General features: G+C 44.4%; 1 protein-coding gene across 1 annotated transcript in view; it reads right to left on the bottom strand.

Moving 5' to 3' along the window:
- HSF1 (heat shock transcription factor 1) overlaps window positions 1–24,434 on the bottom strand; it is a 76,882-nt gene that overhangs the window by 14,089 nt on the left and 38,359 nt on the right. Inside the window, 7 exon segments of the mRNA XM_043977165.1 lie at window positions 55–151; window positions 336–397; window positions 550–625; window positions 17,266–17,320; window positions 17,323–17,383; window positions 18,237–18,379; window positions 23,208–23,316. Coding sequence (XP_043833100.1) covers window positions 55–151; window positions 336–397; window positions 550–625; window positions 17,266–17,320; window positions 17,323–17,383; window positions 18,237–18,379; window positions 23,208–23,316 — 603 coding nt within the window.

Here is a 24,434-nt window from a genome sequence, read left to right as displayed (position 1 = left end):
TCCCAGGGTCTGGCATGCGGGAGGCGGGTACCCACCCCCCCACCTTGTGCTCACCGTGTAGGGAGAGGAGCCATGGACGTGCTCCAGGGAGTACTGGCGGCTGTACTTGGGCATGGAATGTGCTGAGCTGCTGTCATTCAGCATCAGGGGGCTGCAAGGGAGGGAGTCACAAGGAGAAGAGGTCAAGTAGGAAGGGAATCGTGTTCAAGGACTACTGGCAAAGAGGTATTGGGGCTGGGAAGGGTCCTGGTCATGGGGAGAGCAGGGTCCAATCAGAGGTGGTGGGTGTGATGCGTCCTGAGGTCTGCTCGGAGAGCTGGCAGTGAACTACTCACATCTTCCTCTTCACCCCTAGGATCCGGTTTGACTGGACGAGAGAGATCAGGAACTGGATAAGCTGCATGAACAGAGAGAAGGTTATCGGCCTGGGCTCTCTATGCTAGGCCTCAAGCAGATGTCTGTTATCTTTAGGCCCGAGAAATGGGAAGCAAGCAGCTTTGGGACCCCAGGGGGACCTACCCATCCTTCTCTATTTGAACAAGCCCTCACCTTGTTGACTACTTTTTGCTGTTGGGCATGCTTCTGCCGAAGGCTGGCAACCTCTCTCCATAGGGCTTCATTCTCACTGCAAAAAAAGCAAGAAAGGGGGATGAGCCAGGATGCTCTGGGAACCCATAGTCCCCTAGAATGCTACCATGCCAAGCAATACACTGGGCTCTGGATGAGAGAAGCCTAGACCAGAGATGATTACTACAATCATGGAGCTCAGGCTAATATGGGCATGAGGAACTAACAGAAGCAAATAATCATCTAATCTAGTTAGGACATTGAAGTTAAGTGATTTGCACAAGGTTACACTAGTCAAAAATAGCAGAGATTGGATTTGAACCAGAATCCTATGTTCCATCTCTAGGCTTTCCCCTGCACTGCACAAAGCTCCACAGTGGGAGAGAAGAGGCTGGAATCAGGGGAGAAAGCCTTGGTCTCAGCCCCCTAATTCTGGAAAATAAGGAGGAAAGGACATCAAGATAACCATTTTGTTCCCTTGGAGTTGTCATTGATGCAGCTTAATTAAATATTGCCCCAGATCTCATCACACAGCAATCAGGACCAGTTATCTGATGGGGCAGGGTGCAATAAGAGACCTGGTGACAGCTCAAGGCAGCATACTGTTTCTTTGTGTGTGTTCCCCGCCCCCCCTCCCCGCCCCCCCCCCCCCCCCCCCCCCGCTTTTATTTTTTTTGTCTACTTCCTGGCTTCTATTAGCAGCCCAGAAACTGAATCCTTTAAGGACTGCAGAGACACAAGTCCATCCAGAAGACAGAGTGGGTTGTCACTGACCTGGTAGGAACTTTAGATATCATCCTAAAAAGGAGGGCCAGAGAAGGCTTCTCAAGAAGAGTCACACTAGAATGTAATTTGATCCTCGGCTTGGGGTAGAGTTGGGAGCATATATGTGAGACTTTTCTGGGGTCAAATCTGAGCCTTGGGGTTACACAGGTCACTGGAAGGAGTGGGGGTGAGGAGAGGCAGTTGGTGCCTGTAGGACACACTTCAGATGGCTGGGACTGTGGGGGTAGGTAGACTCTCTATTCTGGAAACCGAAGTGAAGCAAAATGAAAAATACTAATCAACACGAACATCAGTCTTCAACGTCACGGGCCTTTTAAGGACAATGATCACACTCATTTACATTTTAGGTTCCAGGCACAGACAACTGTCACTTAACTTTCTGTACCATTTTGCTATGCCTTTTGTGATATTAGGGTGACACTCTAGTTCCCCTAAATTTCAGAGATGAGGAAACCGAGGCAAACAGAGTTAAGTGACTTGCCCAGGGTCACACACCTAGGGAGTCTTCCTGACTCCAGGCCCAGCATTCTATTTACTGTACCACCTAGCTGCCCCAGATACATAATTTGGAGGGAGGTAAATAGTAAAGGGAAGGCACAGCAGTAACAGAGTAGGTGTTTCCCATTGGGCAGAACAGACTCAGGTAGGCTGGGGGTGGGGATTGGAGAACCAAGATTCTCATAGAAGATCATGGCTTCCATCCACCTCTGCCACAGGCCAGGGCTCTGAGCCCAGAGAAATGGTGCCCTTGGACTCTAAGCAAAAGATCGCTCAGTTAAGGCATTGTCTGGAGGAAAAAGTAAGCTACTTTCCCAGGACACATGAAGGACCTGGGTGTCTAGGGCAAAGGAGGGCTTCTAGAATGTATTTGCCTCAAGCCTCCTGCATCTGGACTTCAGTGGAAATAGGAAATAGGCATCCTTGCCCATCATTCTTGGTAGCTCCTGACAGAATGAAGGAGGGGCGGTACCACTGGATACTGTGGGCCCCAGGCTCTGAGTATAGGGGCTGGTTGCAGTCTTGCTCTTTGCCTACTATCCACAGCCTCCAAACAAAACCAAAGCAAAAAACTCATGATGTCAGGACTGTACAGTCCTGCCAGGATCCGAGCACTGTGGGCTGTCAAACTGCCAATGTGCAGTTAAAGATTAGCATCTGGGAGTACTTGTGTGTATCTGAGCATGCATATGCCTATGCTTTGGGATCAGAAAGAGAAATAGCAGATTATGAAGGAATCTAACTCAGCATGGGTGGTCAGATGAGAGGGAACCTCCAAGGAGAGAACAAAAGGCAAACAAGGGGTTGGGGTTAATATAGAGGTAGAAGTTACTGCAATACATTTGTGTTTTTCTTCTCTTTTTTTTGGGGGGGGGAATGGGGAATGGCAGGATTGGGAAATAATTATAATTCTACTCTTTCACCTGAACACGCCAAGAAAGGGGCCGATGTTCTCCCCCATCCTCCTTCCTTTGGAAGAATCAATCTTTCCTGAAACATGTCCAGAGCAAAGTGATCGGCATGGTTAGAAAACCGAGAACTGGTTACTATGTCATGTGAAGATCAGCTAAAGTCAATGGTGATGTGCAGCCGGAAAAAAGAAGACTGGTAGGAACATGGGAGTTATCCAGTGCAGGGCTCCCCATTATCCAAGTTCTCTAGGTTTTCATTCAAATTAAACATAAGGTACAAAGGAATCTCTCTGAGGCATAAGTGGATGCTTCTCTTACATACTCCATGAATATACTCTAGTTCTCCCAAATCCTCATAATGTCATCATTCTCCCAGTCATCTAGGCTTGCAATCTACACATCAACCTCTAGTGCTGACTCTCACCACACAAGTAATAAAAATAGCTATCATCTACACAGTACTCTGAGGTTTGCAAAGTGCTTTACAAATATTTTATTTGATCCTCACAACCTGAGAGGTAGGTGCTATTATTGCCCTCATTTTACAAATGAGCAAACGGGCTGAAAGAGGTTGACTTGTCTGGGGTCACATAACTACTAGGCATCTGAGTCTGAACTTGAACTTTTCTTCCTGACTGAATTCAATGAACATTTATTAAGTGACCACTATGTGCCAGGCATTGTGTTAAATGCTGGGGATACAAAAAAGAAAAAGACAGTCCCTGCCCTCAAGGAGCTTATAAAGTAAAAAGGGAAGACAACATGTGAAAGAAATGCTGGGGATACAAAAAAGAAAAAGACAGTCCCTGCCCTCAAGGAGCTTATAAAGTAAAAAGGGAAGACAACATGTGAAAGGAAGTTGCAAAGTGGTGTGTTTGTGGACACCAAGGGGAACCCGGCCTGGGAGCATCTTGTTCCATGGAGTAGTCATTTTAAAAATGAATAGGAGAGGGGCAGCTAGGTGGCGCAGTGGATAGAGCACCGGCCCTGGAGTCAGGAGTACCTGAGTTCAGATCCGGCCTCAGACTACTAGCTGTGTGACCCTGGGCAAGTCACTTAACCCCAATTGCCTCACCAAAAAACAAAACAAAACAAAACAAAAAAACAAAAAAACACCTCCAAAAAAAAAAAATGAATAGGAGAGGCAGCTAGGTGGCACAGTGGATAGAGCACCGGCCCTGGATTCAGGAGGACCTGAGTTCAAATCTGGTCTCAGACACTTGACACTAGCAGCGTGACCCTGGGCAAGTCACTTAACCCCAACTGCCTCACGAAAAAAAAAAATAAATAAATAAAATGAATAGGAGAACAGAAGGAAGTTATGAGGCTATATGAACTTTAAAAATAAAGCAAGTGGAATGGAATGAGATTCAGAGTTTCATATATAACCCCTTTTTTGTGGGGGTAGAGTATAAAGTTTCTAGCTTCATCAATTAAATGGTATTTTATTTGATCTTCAGAATTTCCAGTTTGGTGCCAAACTGGGTTTTTCTGATTTGTTGATTTTCTAGGTTTTCTTTTTAAAAAAAACCTTTTAGTTGCATGCTCTATTTAGTGATTTTTTTCCCTTTCTTTTTGGCTGATGCAAACATTTAAAGATATCTATTTTCACTTAAAGGCAAGTTTTGAATGTATCCCCAAAGTTTTGTTATGTTGTCTCATTTCCATTTTCTTTGATGAATCTTTCTTTTGTTTCTATGATTTGTTATTTGACCCACCAATTCTTTAGGATTAGTCTTCAATTAAATTTTTTTTTATTCAGGCAATGGGGGTTAAGTGACTTGCCCAGGGTCACACAGCTAGTAAGTGTCAAGTGTCTGAGGCTGGATTTGAACTCAGGTCCTCCTGAATCCAGGGCCAGTGCTCTATCCACTGTGCTATCTAGCTGCCTCCCCCCCAATTAATTTTTAATTCTTTCTTTAAAGTCCCTTTACTGAATCTACTTTTATTGTACTGTTCTGAGTAAAGGCTGTCTTAACATTTTTCTTTTTTTTTTTTGTAACCAGAGGCTTTTTGGGGGAGGGAGGGTAGGGCAATGAGGATTAAGTGACTTGCCTAGGGTCACACAGCAAGTAAGTGTCAAGTGTCTCAGGCTGGATTTGAACTCAAGTCCTCCTGAATCCAGGGCCGGTGCTTTATCTACCGTGCCACTTTGCTGCGGTGCGGGCCGCCCCCCCCCAACATTTCTGCATTTGTTAGTGAGGTATTTATGCACTAATATATGGTCAGTTTTTGTAAAGGCATGCTATATGGTGGAGGGATATGTAAAATCCTTTTTGTTCCCGTTCAATAATGTCCAGAGAGCATTTCTCACTTTTCTAAGATTCATTAAGGTGCTTAAATTTGTTAGATTTGTTTAAACCTGAATTAGAGTATTGCTGTGTATTCTTTCCTGTACTGAGATGACCTTTTTCTTTATATACAATTTAGCACACATATATTAAGTGTTGCTAATTATTTGCTACCTATAGTGCCTTTAAGTATGGGGTAATTTCATTGCTAACATGTCTATTTTTGTTACCTTGTATGAGATGATTTCTCCACTTTCCTTTTTTGAGTTGACCTGAAGTTGACTAGCTTTTGTTGTAGTATTTTAACTATGTGAATCTTTAAGGGTATTTCTTGTATACGTTTTGTCAGATTCTGCTTTCTAATCCATTCTGCTAATCCTCTTCTGTTCTATGGGTTAGTTTATTCCATTAATTTTCAGTTATGACTTTCAATGATACATTTTCTTTCATCCTATGATCTAGTATTTTTTTGTTTTCTTCTCTTTACAAAGAAAGTGGTAAGAGTAATGTGTTTACCTCTCTTACTTTCTCTTCAAAGTCCTTTTTGAGCGCTTCCATGGCCTGAGACCAATTTATTTTTCTTAGAAGCTCTGGATGTAAGAGCTTTGACTTTGTTATTTTTTTCTGAGGGTGTAATCTGATCTACCTTGCCACCAAAGAAACTTTCGATGGTCTGCTGTTTTCTCTGCCTGCGCAGCTTGACCGCCTATTTCTTGGCTTTTAATTCCTTAACGTGTAATGCTGCTTGCAGGCTGCACTGACCCAAGCTATAGTAGGTCTCAGGGGGTGCAATTAGGCTTGTTCTCAGCCTGCCTGGCCTGTAAGTAACCACGGCTTTCTTTCTCTTTAACTCGAAAGCAGAAGTCTGATTGAAATCTGATTCTCCACGGTCGGAAGCTTGGTGTGCCTGTGCCCCTTCCCCACTAGGCCACTGCCACTTGAGTCAGCTCACTGGTTCAGAGTTTGGGCACTCTGCCCCAGCTCCAGCAAAGATCACAACTATTTCTCCCAGCAAATCACTGAACCCCCTCACTAGTCCGTGAGCCGAGTTTCAGAAATAGCCGCTTAAGATTCTGAGGCTATGGAGGCATGGCCTGCCTGGGGCTGGACCTGCACTGCTCTGAGCTCCTCTCTCACCTCCAATAGCAGGTGATCCCAGTCACCTAATTAAGCCACCTTTGGCTGGAAAATAGTCTCACTCTGTTCTTTTGTGGGTTATGCTGCTCCAGGAGTTGTCTTATGGCATTATTTTTGGAGTATGTGGACAGGTTTGTCGGGAGCGTGGGAGAGTCACAGCCTTTCCTCTGCCATCTTGAAGAGTAATGTGTTTAACTCTAGTGATCTATAATTGAAGTCATGTTTCTACTCTGCTGCCCTTCTTCTCTTCTTGTTCCCCGGCACCTCATCAAAGAATTTTACTTCTTTCCTTTTAAGGGTAGCTAGGTGGCACAGCGGATAGAGTGTTAAACTTGGAGTCAGGAAGAGCCAAATTCAAAACCCCCCTCTGACACTTACTAGCTATGTGAGACCCTGGGCAAGCCACTTCTCTTTGCCTCAGTTTCCTCATCTGTAAAATGTGACTAATAATCACCTATGTCCCAGGGTGGTTATGAAAATCAAATGATAATTGTAAAGTACTTAGCACAGTGCCTAGCATACAGTATTCAGTATATGTGCTGTTATTTTATTATCTCTTCATGTTCCACCTTCTGATATCAAGAGTTTGTTTTACTTATGATTTATCCATTTCTAATCTTATCATCCCCTTAAATCTCCCTCTTCAAGTTTCTATCTATTCCCCCTGTGAACTTAATACACACACACACACACACACACACACACACACGTTGTTGTTTGGGAGGGGGGAGTTAAGTGACTTGTCCAGGGTCACACAGCTAGTGTCAAGTGTCTGAGGCTGGATTTGAACTCAGGTCCTTCTGAATCCAGGGCCAGTGCTTTATCCACCGCACCACCTAGCTGCCCCAAATTTAATATATCTTCACACCAAACTCTGCATGTACAAGTATGTATTGCATGCATGTGCTCAACTCTGCTTTATCTAGTTCAGATGAAACTGAGGTTTATGTGATGTACATTTTCTCTTACTCCATTACTCCATATTTACATATTTTTCAGGCCCAGAGATAAGTTCCCTCTTCTTCCCCTTTCTTTCTTCCCTAGTATATTCCCTCTTCCCATCCTTTTCTTTGTTCTGAAGACTATTAATAACAACCAGTCCCAGGCCCTCTATGATCCTTGAAGACATCAGAACTCTAAAGGGACACTTGGTATCTAGCCCATTAGGATGTCAGCATTTTATCATTGTATAGGTTCTTCCAAATGCTCAAATGTATTTTCTTTCTAATTTTCCCTTGACAACTGTGTTTGCATTTTGAAGCTTCTACTCAGCTCTTTAAGTCAGGAAGGCCTGAAAGTCTTAAATTCTATTAAAGATCACCCCCACCCCCACCCCACCAATTTGAGTTTTGCAGAGTAAATTATTATTTTTTTGGGGGGTGGGGGTGGGCAGGGCAATGGGAGTTAAGTGACTTGCCCAGGGTCACACAGCTAGTAAGTGTCAAGTGTCTGAGGCCGGATTTGAACTCAGGTACTCCTGAATCCAGGGCCGGTGCTTTATCCACTGCGCCACCTAGCTGCCCCTGCAGAGTAAATTATTGATGGTACAGAAGATGGAACATTGAACTGGAGTCAGTAACACCTGAGTTCAAATCTAGCCTCAGTTGCTTAGAAGCTGTACCTCTGGGCAAGTCATTTAACCTGTGTACCTCAGTTTCCTCATCTATAAAATAGACATACTAGCACCTACTTCCCAGAGTTATTGTGAGGAAAACATATTTGTAAAGCTCTTTATAAAGCTTTAAGTGCTATGTGCACACCTTTATTTTTGGTTGCAAGCCTTTTTTATCTTTTGCTTTTTTGGAATATACTCCATGATCTTGGCAGTGGAAGCTGCCAAGACTTTTGTGTTTCTGACTGTGGTTCTTTGGTCTTTGAATTCATTCATTCTGGCAGCTCGCAGTGATTTTTCTTTGATGTAGAATTCAGGATTTTTGATATGCTGTACCTGGGAACATAGTTTTCATTTTGGTGCTTTCTTTCTGGCTTTTTTTGAGTCATGATGTTCAGGCAGTACAACAATTTTAAAATTATCCCCTTCTGACCAATTTCCCAGATTCGTTGTTTTTGATTAGATTTTCCACATTTTCTTGACAACCCCTACCCCCTACCTAGTCCTTAGCTTTTGCTTTTTAATATTTCTTGCTGTCTCCTAAGTTGATGCTTTTTGTACGGCTCATTCTGCCTTTGAGGAAGTTCAATTCTCGGTAAGGTTCACCATCTGCAGTTCAGTTCTAGGCTATCCATTTCCTTCCTCCCTCCCTCCTTTTTTTCCCATTCTTTCCCATTCTCTGCCCTAGCTCTTATTTCATTTAATATTACATTTTTTTCTCTTTCACTTCACTTCTTGCTCACAACTGTTCCTCTTATCCTTGTGGCCAGGTCACTGTTTTCTCTGAGGCTCTACTTGGATTTGCTGTAGAATGACTCTCTATCCAGAGTATTTCTTCATTGTGTGTTTTCTTCTATCTCCAGCCCCTGTTTCTGGATTAGGGTATTTTGGTTGGGTCAGACTCTGCTCCTTCTGTACTGAGGTGGTCCAGTGGCCTTGGAGTTAGGAAGACTTGAGTACAAATCCGATCTCAGATAGTTAAGCTGTATGACCCTGGGCAAATCAACCTTTTTCAGACTGTTTGCTCATCTATGAAGAACTTACTTCAGGATTTTTGAGGATCAAATGAGAGGATACATGTAAAGTGCTTTAAAAACCTTAAAGTGCTATAATAAACACTATTGTTTCTTTTGCATGGTATGGGCAGGCCTTGCTGGGTCCTGGATATGGTAGCTAAGACTAAATCTTGCCCTCTATAGTTATTTTTGGGTTTTGACTCAGTCTCTTGATTTAGGCTTTAGCACTCTCACCCCCATCTCCTCCTTACATAGTTCTGATCTCAGAGCTGACACTATTCTTTGCTTTGACCCTGACAAGCCCTAAACACATATCTACTGAGTTATAAGCAGATGTTCTGCCAGATCCTAGGAGCTGCTCTGGTACTGTCTCCTTCTATGACTCCAGGTTGCTTACACATTGTGCATTTTACCTACTCCTGATTCCAATCAGAACAGACTTCTGGCTGTCTTCTTGTATAGTTCTGGCCTGGAATTTATAGCTTTTTTTTTTAATTAACATTGCTACTTGTAATTTATAAGAGCTTTAATGGAATATTTTGGGGAGTAAAGGGAGGTTGGGGTCTTCTAGGTCTTGACACACCATCATCTTGGCCAGAAGAGTCCTAGGCAAGGGGCCTTAGAGATTATTTCTTCCATTCCCCCCCCCCCCCCAGGGCAATGGGGGGTTAAGTGACTTGCCCAGGGTCACACAGCTAGTGTCAAGTGTCTGAGGCTGGATTTGAACTCAGGTACTCCTGAATCCAGGGCCGGTGCTTTATCCACTGCGCCACCTAGCCACCCCCTAGGGGCCTTAGAGATTATTAATCCATTACCCTATGTCCAGGCAAGACTGTCTCTCAACTCATATGGACATGAAACTCCTTATGCATCTCACAACTATCCTATGAAGAAATTCAGAACCTTCATGATAACCATACCTCTAGGTATGCTAACTGCAAATGAAGCCCAGTCAAACCAGAAAAGTCAGTGGGTCTGGCCCCAAGACTAGTAATAGGATCTGAAGGAACCAACTATTCTTACTCTTTCTTCAGGGGCCAAGTGTAGAGGCCGTAGTAGGCTCTGTAAAGCCCGAGTAGGTGACAGGATGTTCTAAGGTAACTTTCTTTGGAGTGTTCAAGAGCCAACAGATGAAGCCCCTGACTGAAAACAACTTTATAAGGCTGGGGGAAAATGCCCTGGTCCCACCACAGGTTAGGATTAAGGGCATTAAATGGTATGGTCTGGTTTCTTAGTTGAACTTTATATGGGTGCTTGTGGGGGAGACTGTGACATACTAAGAAGTTTCCTATCAAGATGCAAAAGCATGTATGATAGAAAATGACTATCCTTGGGCTGGGGATGTCCCAGGGATATGGGGGTGAAGTGTTTATAACTAGGCCTGGAGCTTGCCTCTTAGGATTCAATGAGCAGCAGATGAAATCAAGAGCCACTGGTTTGGAGGAAACTTTACTTAGGGAGCTGACAAAGGCCGTCTGGCTTGCAGACTATGTAGGCAATTCCACAGGGCCTTAGGGATCTGTTTCTAGTCCTTCCAGTACAGTGGGGGAGTTAAAGGACATGTGGCTATTACAGAGAGAGGGGAGACAGGAACATATGTTAAAGGCTAAAGAAGATGAAGCAATATTGCAGGAAGTACAAAACCTGTGTGAGTTACGTGGGCCAAGAGAGTTCAGAGTAATGGAGAAGTCTATCACAGTATGGTCTGGGCTCAAAGAAGCAGATGTGAGGGGAAACTTCCCCAAATGAAATTCATGCTTCCAACAGTTGGATTTCAAGGAAAAGACACAGTCTTAACTGTTGGACAGTATTACGCCTCTGGTTTTGTAGGACTCAGGTGCTCTGCTGAATATGCTTCATGAGGCCTCTCTCTAGGAAGTAGATGGTACTTTCAGGAACATACGGTCCAGTTTGAGAGAGGTTATAAGACCCACAGCAATGGAATAACAAGAACAACAAAAGGGAAAAAAAAGTTTGGAAACAGACAGTAGAGGAAAAACAGGGTGTGGGGCCCAAGGAGGTCAACATGGTTTGGCAGAGAGGGGGGGAAGGTGTGAGCTCGGAAGGCTACCGTCAGATCTTTGATGTGATAACAGTTAACATGTACAGAATGTTTTAAAAAGTTAGCAAAGTCAATGCCCTCTATTTTCTCATTTGATCCTCACAACAATGTGGAGGTAGGTGCTATTATTACTCCCATTTCACAGATAAAGAAATTGAGGGAGAAGTTAAGTGAGCTGTCAACAGTCACATGGCAGTAATGGTTTCCTGGAGTCCCAGCTCAGCTGGTAGTAGCAGCTGAGGTAATTGACACACAGGTCAGTATGAAAGATGGCTCAGCCTTAAGGATGGGCACTGGATGCCTCGGTTACCCAAAGGCTCTTCCTTAGACAGGCCAGATGGGGTATGTGAGGTCTTACTCTCACCATTTATTATGCATGCCCTGGTCCCATTGTCCTCCACTTCTACTGCAGAGACTGGGGGCTGGGGAGGGAAGAGAATGGCTGAACCAAGAGAGTAGAGCCTCTTTTAGGCTTCCTCCAACCTGTCAGAGGGAGCCAGGAGCACAAACTTCTGTAGGGTAGGGAGGACAGTTAGTTAACAAGTGTTTATTAAACACTTATTCTGTCACTAGGCTAAGCTTTGAGCACAGTCCCTATCTTGAGGAAGCAAAGATGTTAAAGAAGGAGACAATAGGCAAAAAACTGGTGCATCTAACAAGACTGAACCAGTCTAAGAGGAAGGGGATCCTAGAGGGAAGACACTAGACATGGAAGTTCTGGGAAATACCTCCTACAGAAGACAGGATTTAAGCCAAGTCTTCAAAGAGTCTTAAAGGACAAGAAAGCAAGGTTCTTGGAAGTAGGGGGACAGAGATGAACTGAGTCAGAGAACATAGGACAGTGTAGCCAGTACAGGGTGATGGCCTGAGAAAGAACTGAGGAATGGAGGGAGGTGTACAGGGTGAGTCAGAATGGAAAAGAACTGGGTAGGGAGGAGGGAGAGCAGGAGGCCAGCCAGGGTAAAGGGCCTTCTTCATGACAATTCAGAACACTAGGCCACGTTCTAAGTCCTAGTTCTCTCACTGATTCCCTGTGTGACACTGGGTGAGTTCATTCCTATCTTTGGGCTTGTTTTCTTATTTCCCAAAACCAGGCAATGTAGGTACAGCGGGTCGCTATGATTCTTTGCTGTATCAACACTGATGCCACTCTTGGCCCTGACCCTGACTGGCAGTTGAAGGACCTCTCTTTCTCAATCCTTCAGCTACTTTATAGATCCTGTCTGTCTGGTTCTTTAGGATATTGATAGCTGTTCAAGGAGGTATAATGGAGAGAGCCCAGGATCTAGAGTGAGAGGAGCTGAGTTCAAAATTTGGCTATGCTGGGGCAGCTGGGTGGTGCAGTGGATAGAGCACCGGCCCTGGAGTCAGGAGGACCTGAGTTCAAATCCAGCCTCAGACACTTAACACTTACTGACTGTGTGACCCTGGGCAAGTCACTTAACCCAAATTGCCTCACCAAAAAAAAAAAAAAAAATGGCTATGCTACCTATGACCTCTATGACTGAACGAATCTCTTGGCCAGCGTATTCTCCTCTACTGAATGAGGGAGCTTGCTTATAAATGGTAATGTTGTGCTAGAGAAAGCAGAAGATTGCTGCTGGGTCCATGGATCCTTTGTGGGTTCAACCATCTCACCTTGAAAGTTTCTTTCAGCTTTTATGAACCCATGAGTAGATAAGCACAAGGATTCCTCCCAGAAAAAAGTTCTAAAATTCCTATAATCATAGGAATTAACAAAGAAGAGGAGGAGAACATTCTAGGCATGAAGGCAGGAAGTGCACAGAGAGTAATCCCTATCCTGGCTGCAGTTTAGAGAGTGTAGAAAGGAGAACTAGAGGACCTGAAATGGAGGCTGGCAGGACGAGACAGAGTACATGAAATCCAACCCTGTCCTAGTGACATCACCTCATGACCAATGGTGAGTCATTTAGCTTCCTCATCTATAAAATGATGGCCCTGGGCTAGGTTCTTCTAGCTTTAAATGGTGGTGCCCCAAACCCTTGCTGGGACTAAAGGTCACTGAGTGAAGAGTAGGAGAAATATGGCTGCCAACATCACCACCGTACAAGCTCCTGGGCTTCAGTTTTCCAATCTCATATGCAGGACACAACAGAGTCGTTTGTTCTCTTTCCTCTCCTTCCTCCCCTCCATCCATTTTATTAAGCTCTGCACTTCTTTGGTAAGGAGAGGGAGCATAAAACTGTGGGTCACCATTCTTTGAGTCAAGGGCCCTGGGTTAAGGTCTCACCTGTGTGGGGCAGCTAGGTGGCGCAGTGGATAGAGCACTGGCCCTGGAGTCAGGAGGACCTGAGTTCAAATCCAGCCTCAGACACTTAACACTTACTAGTTGTGTGACCCTAGGCAAGTCACTTAACCCCAATTGCCTCACACAACACAAAAAAAGGTCTCACCTGTGTTTTTAAAATTTAATTGCTATTGTTATTTACAACAGTTTGGAGGGAAGCAGATTATTATTTTATTAATATTATATCAGTAAAGAATTGACCACGTCTTTCCCTAACTTCTCATGGTCTTAGGCCTTGTGGCAGAGAAAAGAGGGAGAGAGCTTCAGGCATGCAGTTAACGGGAGCAGGAGAAAAGCCTCAAAAGATCCATGCTGTCCTAAAGAAGATGTCTCTAAAAGCCAAAAGACCCTCAGTGGTCTCCAAGAGTTTTATCCTCTTTTGATAGGTGGGTCAATTATACATTGATCAAAGTTAATTGGTTGACATGATTTGAAGGTGTTTTACATTAAAATGAACTCTAGAGATGACACAGGGAAAAGAATGCAAAAGTCTCTGACTGAAGTAGCTCAAGGAAAAATCCATTATCGAGTGTGGTTTAATCCAACAGTCCTTCAGGATCTAGACAAAAGAATCTATCTCCATTTCTTTTGTTCTGTAGGGCTAGTCCCAGATAAGACTGGATAAAGTTTCCCCAGGAGAACTCAACTGGGGGGGGGGGGGGGTTTTGAGGGAGAGAAAGGACCGAGAAACTGACCTCTGGGTTTCTGAAGAAATTCATTATTGGATCAAATGCCCCCCCCCCATGCAACGAGGGTTAAGTGACTTGCCCAGGGTCACACAACTACTAAGTGTCAAGTGTCCAAGGTCAAATTTGAACTCAGGTCCTCCTGAATCCAGGGCTGGTGCTCTATTCACTGCGCTGCCTAGCTGCCCCCAGAAATTCATTATTAATAATTATTTTCTACCACTTACTACCTGTGTAACCCTGGACAAGTCATTTCCTTTTCTCCTGGACCTCAGTTTCCTCATCTGTAAAATGGGGATGGATGAAATGATTTCTAACTCAGTTTGACAAAACATTTATTAACTACTATATCCTGTGTCTGTCTATGAAATCTGTTGCAGATTTTACAGTACACATAGAGGATCAGCACTGGAAGCTGCTTAGCCTTATACCTTCCTGTGAGCAAAGAGTAAACAGACCCAGAGAGGAAAAGCAAGCTGTCCTAAAGTCACACAGCTGGTAGTGGCAGAGCCTAGACTAAAATGTCCTTGCCTGGTGCTCTCCTCCCCCACTGTTCCCACTGCTGGGGCCCTAAAGCAAGTGCCTTCTCCCCAAGATGACCTCAAATTTACTCAGTATAGAGCTTGTATTTACAATGCTGTTTGGATGATGTCTCCCCAATTAGAATGTGAGCTTGTAGAGAGCAGGGATGGTTTTTTTGGCTTTCCTTTGCATTCCCAGTACACTGCCTGCCACGTATAACTGCCAAAACCTAGTACAAAAGCCTCAATGAAGGTATCAGGTTCCCTTCTTTCCCCCTCAGGGCCACCTTGCCCTCTGCCACACTCATCTTCCAAAAATATCACTGTCATTCATGCAATCTATAAACATGCGCTGGACATTATTTTGCACATTGTTTTGAAATGTATCCTGTTCATACAGAAACACAAATAATTATAAAGTACGATCAAGACACTATGTTGGTCACAGGAAGGAGAAATTGTTTCTCTTTTCTTTCTTTTTTTTTTATTTAGCAGGGCAATGAAGGTTACATGACTTGTCCAGGGTCACACAGCTAGTAAGCGTCAAGTGTCTGAGGCCAGATTTGAACTCAGGTCCTCCTGAATCCAGGGTTGGTGTGATGTAGGAGGCAAAAAAGGGTTAACAGAAAAACCTAAGACCCAAGCTCTAATTCAGATATTAGCTCCAAAACGGAGTTAGACCCCGGTTAATGGATAACTTACAAGTCAAAATGCTAGGTTCTCTTACCCACAGAAATCAGTGCCCATAACAGTAACGGAGGGAGAGAGCCCATGTTGACCGTAGACTAAATGACAAGGGTATAGAAATTCTCATGAAAACTAGCCATGGGAATGAGAAAGAGACATGCACAGAAAAGGCCAAATTGTCCCCAGATTCCCCTTATGACGTGTAAACCCCAAAAGCACACCTCCACTGAAAAAGGTACCCGCCTCGGGGGTTGGCTTAGGACCCCAGGAACTCCAAATTAGGATAAGCCCTCCCCTGTACCTCCCCAAGGTGGAACATATTGTAATGAGTAGGTCAGGCCCTCCCCTGTACCTCCCCAAGGTAGAGATTATTATAATGAGACTGATAAATCAATTTATCCACACTAATACTTTCCTTTCCTTATTTGAGAAATACCTTTCCACTTTTCTGGTTCTCTCCCTGTGATCATCCACAGAATTGCAATAAAACTTGGGAAACTGAGTCACTGGAGTCTTGTAATTCTTTTGGGACGACTGTGATCAATTTGACCCTAAATTCCAGCCCACATCAGGTGCTTTATCTACTGTACCACCTAGCTGCCCCGAGATTGTTTCTCATTGGCAGGGATGAAGGAATGCTTCTGAAGAAGAGGGGAGATTTCAAAAGGCAGAAACAGGAGGGCATCCTAAGTGCAGGGAGCAAAATGAACAGAGGTGGGGCAAGAAAGAGTCAAATATGTTGTATTCCAAGTGGTTGGAACATAGAATATAAAGTAGTAGGATCAAACTTGAAATATAGAGAGAAGACTTAGGGGAGACCTTGAAGCAGGCCACAGGACCTCTTGTCAACACTTTCAAAAACACCCTGCCCATGTCCTGATGTGGCACAGCGCAGGTTTCCCTAGCCAGCAGGTCAACCTGGGAAGTCTGCAGGTCACCCTAGAAGACTGATTAGCAGCAGGGGTGTACCTTCCTTTCTGAGTTTGAAGAATTAAGGTGGGAACAGCTGTTCCCTGGTTGTTTGCCCCAAGGAGTAACCCCCCCCCCCCCCCCCCCCCCCCCCCCGCCGCACATTCAAGGGCTCCAGGGTCTAGGGGCATTGCAGAACACTGACTCACATTTCAGAGAATGACAAATAACTGGGACCAAAACCAAACATATTTTCTTTTCTGGAAAGAGGGAAGCTGTTCCTGTTACTGACATATCCAGGGCTTTGCCCTGTCCTCTTTCAAGAAGGCAGACAGCAGATGTAGGGGCCCAGTTCCTCAGCAGTTCCCTCTGGGCATTGTTTCTCTCTTGTTCCCTAGAGAGTGGCTATCTCTGAGGCCACAAAAGGATACTAAAAAAAGCTTGGCTGATCACTCTATGGGAGGATCCTAGCCTCAAGACAACTATAGAGGATGATGGTCAGGATGTGAATCTGGGCACCCTGAAAACTAAGACAGAAGTCCAGCACAAAGAAGAATCTCCACATCCTTCTCCCAAAGGCTGACAGAGCTGAGACGAAGAGAACTGGTTCAGCGAGGCTTCTCTTTCTCTTGTCCCTTTTAACTTTAAATCTATGATACCATGACCCTTCAGCTTGGCAGCCAGGACCCACTCCAACTGTTCTAGGTTTCCCCTATACCCTATGAGTCAAGCACTTTGACAGCACAGAGATTCTAGAAAGACTGAAGGGGAAAAAGGGTCTCTTTTAAGAAACAACTTTTCCAGCAGGGAAGCAAGCATAAAGTAGGGCCACCCCTGAAAATCCATAACACTCAGCCAGAAAGACGATAATTATAAGGACAGGTTAAACTCCAAGGCTCAATCACCATGGTGCTGGTGCAGGTGGGCAGAGGGGGGAAGAATGGGGCTGGCACAAGGGCCCCAGGATGAGAAGGGCGGTGCAGGTGCATCTTAAATGGTTTTCCCAAATATTAAGGAAGACAGTGGCAATATGGGTGCTACCTGGGCTCTGAGCACATGGCCTTTCAATTACTGACAGGGTCCATGGCAGGCTCTTGGGTGGTGTGGGGGAGGGAGAGAAGAATGAATTGAATCCTATCTCAAATGGCTCATTAACCTGCGCCCCCCCAAACCCAGGAATGTTGGCCATGTGGGTCATGAAGCCCAAGCAGGGCAGCCATGTGCCACCCATTTCCCTCTTGGTTCCCCTTCCCGTCTCTTCCATAGGTACGTACTGTTTCATGGCCATGAGCTTTGAGTCCATAGTCTCCTGTTTGCCCTTCATCATCGAACATCCGTTAGCAGCTTGGTGACATTGTCCTGTCGGACCTTTATATCCTCATGGCGTTATGTTGGAGACCTGGGGTCCGAGAAGATGGACTGAGTCGAATGAAGTCTCTCATCCAATCTTGGTTTGCTTAGGGACCCAAACTAACGAGGAATTAGCCCTGTGAGCTTGAGCAGTGCCTTTTGGATTTTCCCCCCATGGCCCATGTGGCAGAGGGGCCCCTTTAGCTCAGTGTGGTGAAGGGAAGGCAGGGTTGGACCAACTTGTTATGTATGCATACACACAGAAACATACACTTCCTATCTACAGAGGCATTTCATTTTCAAGTGCCCCAGGGCTGCCGCAAGCTGCTCATGGAGCTGATGGGGAGGGAGTGTAAAAGGAGTGGCTGACTTTACACTAACCGGCTCTCGCTGGCAGCTGCCAGTGCATCCGGCCTCAGAAATACAGGGGAGGGACCACGGAATGGGGCCTGGGCTCCTTGGGAGGCTTCCTTAGTCCTAAGCCTAGGCCTGGGACACTGACTCCATTTCTAGTGGGAGCTGGGAATGCTTCTTTGGCTACTGCCTCCCACTCACAACATTCTAGGGCTCTTGATTCTGACCGGCCTTTATCCATCCATGTAGGGAAGCAGAAGGAGAGAGCCTAGATACCACTTCTGCATAACAACCTGGGGACCCCAATTCTGACTCAGGTTCTGGTGTAATTCAGAGTCACTTTGGGGAGGGAGAGCCCCACAGGGATGGCCTCTCTGCCTTGGCCTTGGCCTGGATACTTCCTCAAGCCTGGCCCAAAGAGTCTTTGCCCTGAAAAACCCGGAGGCTAGAGCAAAGTGGCCCCAAAGGGCCACCCAGGGTAGGTCTGCCCACACTGTCCTGGGCTACAGAGCCCAGGGAGAATGGGAGGGGAGGGGCAGGGACTCACACTGGTCACTTTCCTCTTGATGTTCTCTAGGAGCTGTTCCTGGCCCCGGATAAAGTACGGGTGCTGAAACTCTGTGTCGATCTTCTCCGGCTTCACTAGGCCACCGTGTTCAATGTGGACAACCTTCCGAAAACCATCTGTGTAGTAAGGAAAGAAAAGAAACAAAGGTCAGAGGCACCTACACCTTCTTTCCAGTGCCAGGTAGGTTCAATATCTTTAGGAGGAAGGAGAGAGCAGGCAAGACCCCTTAGTCCTGAGGACACTTTAGAAAGGCCCTCTCTAGACAGTGATGGGGAAGAAAGGCACTGCTGCATGCAGGGTCTGATTGGGGCAGGGACTAGGCCAGCTCCTAATACAGCCAAAGTTTACCTTGGCTTTCTCGACTCCTGGATCATACTGCTGACTCAATTGTATTCAGTGCCATTCAGATCCCCAGACCGTTTTCAGATGAAACACTATTACCCACACATCTATCGTGTACTTGTGAAGTAGACTTGTTGGAACTCAAATATTAAGTCTTTACATTTATCTTTATTAAGTTTATCTCACTGGATTTGGCCCAATGTTCTTGCTTGTCAAGATCCTTTTACATCCTGACTCCAGCATCCAGCATTAGTTAGAAAGCCCTTCCAGCTTTTTCCTTCTGTCTATCCTTCAGAGTTCAGGATTTCTTCCTGAAACTTACTTGACAACTCAGTTCTTGTTGATAACCCCTAGCCATGAAGAGTCATTACAATCTGTAATGCTTAATTCCGGGCGTGGAGCACAATTAAGTACAACTTTTATTCTTACTGCATAGCACAGGACAGCCTGGTACACAGCAAAAACTTAAAAAACATTAATGTATTAACACGTACATTCTTGTGGTGTGAAGGTGACCCTAGTTTTTGAAGGCTATGCAAGCAGAGCTTAAATTAGAGTAGGTCCTATCATTCGGAAAGGCTTATCTTATATAAGACCCTGGCAACAGACTGCTGTCAAGGACTAAGTTACAAATGGTGTAGGTTGGAGGCTAGATTCTTTGACCACGAAACACACATGAAACAAAATAAAAGCTGATCCTCAACTCTACGCCATTCTTTGCTTCTACAGTGATGGTGACAGAGAAGAAGGCAGAAGGTACTTTCACCTCTAGTTTCCAGACTTTATAAACATAACTGCCAATTACTCTATGAGATTTTTATCTAGTGACTGCTGAATTGACACACAGTTTTAGAGAGGACAACCACACCAATACTGAGGTCCTTTGTAATAAACAAAAAAGAAAAGGAAACTGCAGCCAAATGGAAGGGTTAGCTCAGAGATTCTGCCTGGGGAGCAAAGGAACTAGTTTCATTATGTATCCAAAGGCAACAGAAAACACGTCATGGGATACTTGGTCCTCATATACTGGTAGTTGTCATGATGAGTCCGAGCAAAAAGATCATGATGAAGACACCTGCAGTTTTGTGCCAACGTGTTTATAAGACGAAGAGGTTGAAGAATTCTGAGGAAGAATCTGACAAGTTCTTCCCAAGTCAACCTGTGGTTTTTGTTCAGTGTCTTCAATGTGAAGTCTGGGGATATGGAAGAGACAGCTGAATTAATTGTCTGCAGACCAAGATAGCAGGAATGTACCATTCCTCATGGCTTCTGCTGTACCTCTTTTTCCCACTAAGAGAATATCACACATCTACCGTGCTTGTGTTTTTAGGTCTCTGACACCACCTACTCCTTAAAGTAAAGCGATTTAAGGTTAAATTGGGGTGAATATATCACAACATAAGACAAAAATAAAGTCCTAAGCCAAAATGCTGGTGTTTTCCGTCCACTTCTTCCCCTTCATCACTACAGAAGGGCAGGCAGGCTGGCTCAGTGATGAGGTGATACCCTCTTTGATGTTGTACTCTTTGGATAATTGGGCCTGAGGCATAAGCTAGGAGTGAAGATGACTGATTTAGGTTGAGCCAGCTGGGATAATTGGGACTGGTCACGTCAGGGGCTGGTGGAATGGGATCACAAGACTGCTGATTTCTAGTTGATCTTGAATATCCTTTAAAAAAATCTTTAGCCTGTGCCTCTTTCCTACAGTTATTTTAGCACTCTTTAATATCAACTATTGATCAGCTGATCCTTCAGCTAAATAAGGAAAGAAACAATAAAAAAAATGCACTGGAAAAACACAGTTCAGGGTTAAGAAACAAAAATGGCCAAAGGTTTGTAGACTACTTGCAAGTTTTACACACATCATAAATATTTTATTTCAAACTAAAGTCAGAAGATGCTGGACATGGTGAGCACCAAACAGTGCAAAAAAGTGATACTGACTATAACTTGATCAGGAAACAACTGGTTACTGATATGGGAGTCAAATCAGAATAAACTCTTACCAGTTGAACACTGATGAATACATCAAAAGTCAAAGTCAATAAATTAAAAGAAAGGTCAAAGATGAGAAAAAGACACCGGAGCTTTGATGATCTATTCAAGTAATGACACCATATAGAGAGAAATTGAAGCAGAGATTGTTGACCTTGAGTATCACCAGTTTCTAATAGAGTTTACCAAAGTAAAACAGTTGCCACAAAGGGGTGGCCAAAACCAGTTGTGTTCGACAACAAATGCTTGAAGGGCAACACCAGTTGGGAATACAAAGTTACTAGGAAAGGTATGATGGAGGAGGATGTTAGAAGGGTTACAAGCAATATCTTTTTTTTTAAAGTGAGGCAATGGGGGGTTAAGTGACCTTGCCCAGGGTCACACAGCTAGTAAGTGTTTAAGTGTCTGAGACTGGATTTGAACTCAGGTACTCCTGACTCCAGGGCCAGTGCTCTACCACTGTGCCACGCTAGCGGCCCCACAAGCAATATATTTTTATAAAAGATAAAAGTAAAAACAGGTCTACAGAAAACTTGGCTTGAAACCAAGTGAGTCATATCATCAAAAAAACATTAATAGATAAAACTGCAGAAGCACAATAGTCAAAATAAAATGAATTTGTCAAAATGTTTTATACTGATCTATTTTCATATCAGCGACAGAAGAGCTATCACATGTGGACCCTAACACTTTAGTCTTCAGTAGCTATGAATTAGAAATGGTTTTAGAAAGGTGAAGTCCAGCTGGGCCCTTCTGCTGGGGAGACTGAGGCTGGAGTCTGAGAATTCTAAGCTGTAGTAGGCCATAGCCAAACAGGTGTCAGTTCTAAGTCTAACCCCAATATTATGAGTCCCCAAGGACTGAAAGTTGGCAGGCTGCCTAAGGATGGATGAACCGGCCCAGGTGAGAAAAAAGAACAGGTTATAGCTTATAAGTCTATCACAAATGGGATCTGGCCTGAGTGGCTACTATAATTCCAATCTGAAAAAAACAGGGACAATCCATTCTTCCTTGGCTCCTCCTCCCTCCCAAAAAGGGAGAATAAAGGAAAAAAAAAGAAAATTTAAGTCAGGAAGAGAGGAAGGACTAGAACAGGTATACACCAAAAAAATCCAAGCTGGATGCCATATACAATTGAAAGCATACATTATCAAATTAAATTTTTATTTTCAGGTCCTCATTCTCTCCTTTCCACTCTCTGCCCCCAACTGAGATAGCAAGAAAACCCAAACTTGTTACAAATATGTATAGTCAAACAAAACGAGATTCCCACATTGGTCATGTCCCCCAAGATATATCTATATCTATAAATCTATATGCTAAGTCCATCACTTCTCTATCAGGAGGTGAGCAGCATGTTTCATCTGGAGTTGAGGGATACATTTATAATTAATCTTAGAGAGGCTAAACGAAAGGATGATAAAATAAATCAGAGATGATTTTAAAACCCCAAAAAACTGAGATAACAGTTACCAGTACAGGGAATATACAAGAACTAGAAAATCTCATCAAAGCCTTTAGCCTGGTAAGATCCAAACATGGCCTTAAAGACTCCCTTCAACAAGAAGCTTCTCATGTATATGTGAAGAGCACACAAGATTTACTGAAAAATGTTCCTTTGATTATCACCATCAATGGAGGCACAAAAATGGGAGAAGTATTCTCTCCAAGTGTTTAATGTTGTCACTGAGGATATTTTTAATAAAGTTCAAATGGAAAAGATTTTTTCTATAGACAGGAAGGACCTCTAGATGGTCCAGCTTATGGATGATGCTGTGCTGATAGCATCTAGTCCTAGAGAGAACATACTTTTCTCCATGAGAGCTATGTTCTTAAAGAGACTGGTTTAACAATTAATTTAGGAAAAACTAAATGGATGAAAAATGCCTCCTATTACTTAGACTATGACATACAGCTTAGTGGTCAGTCCATCTTCAAAGAGAAATATGCTCAAGGAAGGAGTCAGTCAGGCCACCCTTCTGGCAAGAGCAAGAGAAGACTACTGGTACAGGCCAAATGCTCCACTAGTCCTCACAGAATGTAATTTAGAGGATGGCCTCTTACACATTGCTGAGAAAACCTAGATAGGTTGTGAGCTGCTGTGAAGGGGGTCCCCACATCAGCAAAACTGCAGGACCTCTGAGATCAAGTGCTAGAGGACCAGTCCTTAATCTCAGAGACTGCTGCCAGAATCATTTTAACACTGGAGGTGATCTGAGAAATAAGCCAGGTGAATCTTTCCTTTGTTAGAGAAGGCCCAGGACAGGGAATTTCAGGAAGTCATTCACCATCCCATGGCTGGCCTGCTGGAGGGAACAGGGCCAGAACTAGAAGCTGAGGAGCCTGGGCTCTCTGTGCAGCCCCTTTCTGCTTTACCACACAGTACTAGTCTTACTCCCCAAGGAGACTGTAAGCTCTAGCACCTTGGTAGTCTGGGTCACTGAGAGCCTCTATCTTCTCTACCTCTCTTCCTTCTTTTTCTAGCTCCTTCCCTCTGGCCTGTCCTCCTAGGGCTTGGGCCTAGCTGCTGCCCCTAGGAGAATGGAAGGGGATAGGTCCCATGTGAAGCCCTGGGGCCTGGCCTTACCCACACCCAGCATTACTCACACATATTGAGTTGCCGAACGAAGCTGGCCATGTTGTTGTGCTTGAAGTACTTTGGCAGCACCTCCTTGGCAAACTGGCCTTGGTCAAAAACATGGAAGCTATTCCCACTCTGTGGAGAAATAAAGCAGAGGGGAGTTAGTGGTGGACATGCTACAGGAAAGAGGACCTCTCCCTGTCTCTTGATTTCCTTCCCTCCTGCCCTTAAGACAATGCCAGAGCATGGGGCCTAGGAGCCTGAGGGAGATAACTCACTAGTATCATCTTTGGGGCAATCTCAACAGGAAGCAGGACCACAATCCCCCACACTGGACAGATGGAAAGTAGAGGGCTAGCAGAAGGCTCAGTTAAAAGGCAAGTCCATGTATTGTTTGGAAACAGCGTTCTTAGTCACAAAGGCTCCCTCCATACTGGCACAAACCCCAAGAATCTATTGTTTTCTCCTGGCTGCCTGTTCTGTCTCTGAACCATTCTGGTTCTCTTCGCAGCTAGGCCTCTCATATACAATGCTGGGTGAGGGTTCCACCTCCCTTGGATCTTAGGCACCTGAATGGGACCACAATCAGAAGCCAAACACAAAAACTAAAGGTCTCCTCATAGCCTACAAGCTCAATCACTTTTAGCATGCAGGCCCCGGACTAGCAATGAATTTTGGAAAGCCTAGAAAGAACTGAGGTTATCTCTAGTCACCTGCAAGAAAGCTTTGTGGGCTCCTGTGAGGCCTAGAGGCAGAAGAGCTGAGGTTCAAATCAGGCATAAGAAATTTCTAGCTGTGTGACCCTGGGGCAAGTCACTGAACCTCTGCCTGTTTCCAGTTTCTACATTTGTAAAATGGGGATCATATACATCATGGCACATACACATAGTACCGCTTAACATTTTCTTCTTTACTGTCCAGGCTAGACACTTAGGCTTGAATTCAAATCCAGCCTCTGACACTTAAATAGCTGTGTCACCTGGGTACGTCACTTAACCCATTTTGCCTCAGTTCCTCATCTATAAACTGAGCTGGAGAAGGAAACGGCAAGAAAACCCCAATGGGGTCAAATGAAGAATCAAACATGACTGAAATGAATAAACAACAACAATCCCTCTTCTGGGAAATTTGACTTCCCTATTTCTTTAGGCTTTTTCCTTTTCTATAGCACTATACTAGAAGACAAACAGGCACTGCCACCCCCCACCCCCCCCAAATGAAAATCTGGTATTTCAACTATTTGGACAAAAGCC

The sequence above is a fragment of the Dromiciops gliroides genome, chromosome 1 (assembly GCF_019393635.1).
Source record: "Dromiciops gliroides isolate mDroGli1 chromosome 1, mDroGli1.pri, whole genome shotgun sequence".
In the NCBI taxonomy this organism is placed as follows: domain Eukaryota; kingdom Metazoa; phylum Chordata; class Mammalia; order Microbiotheria; family Microbiotheriidae; genus Dromiciops; species Dromiciops gliroides.
This window is presented reverse-complemented; position numbering and strand designations above follow the sequence as displayed.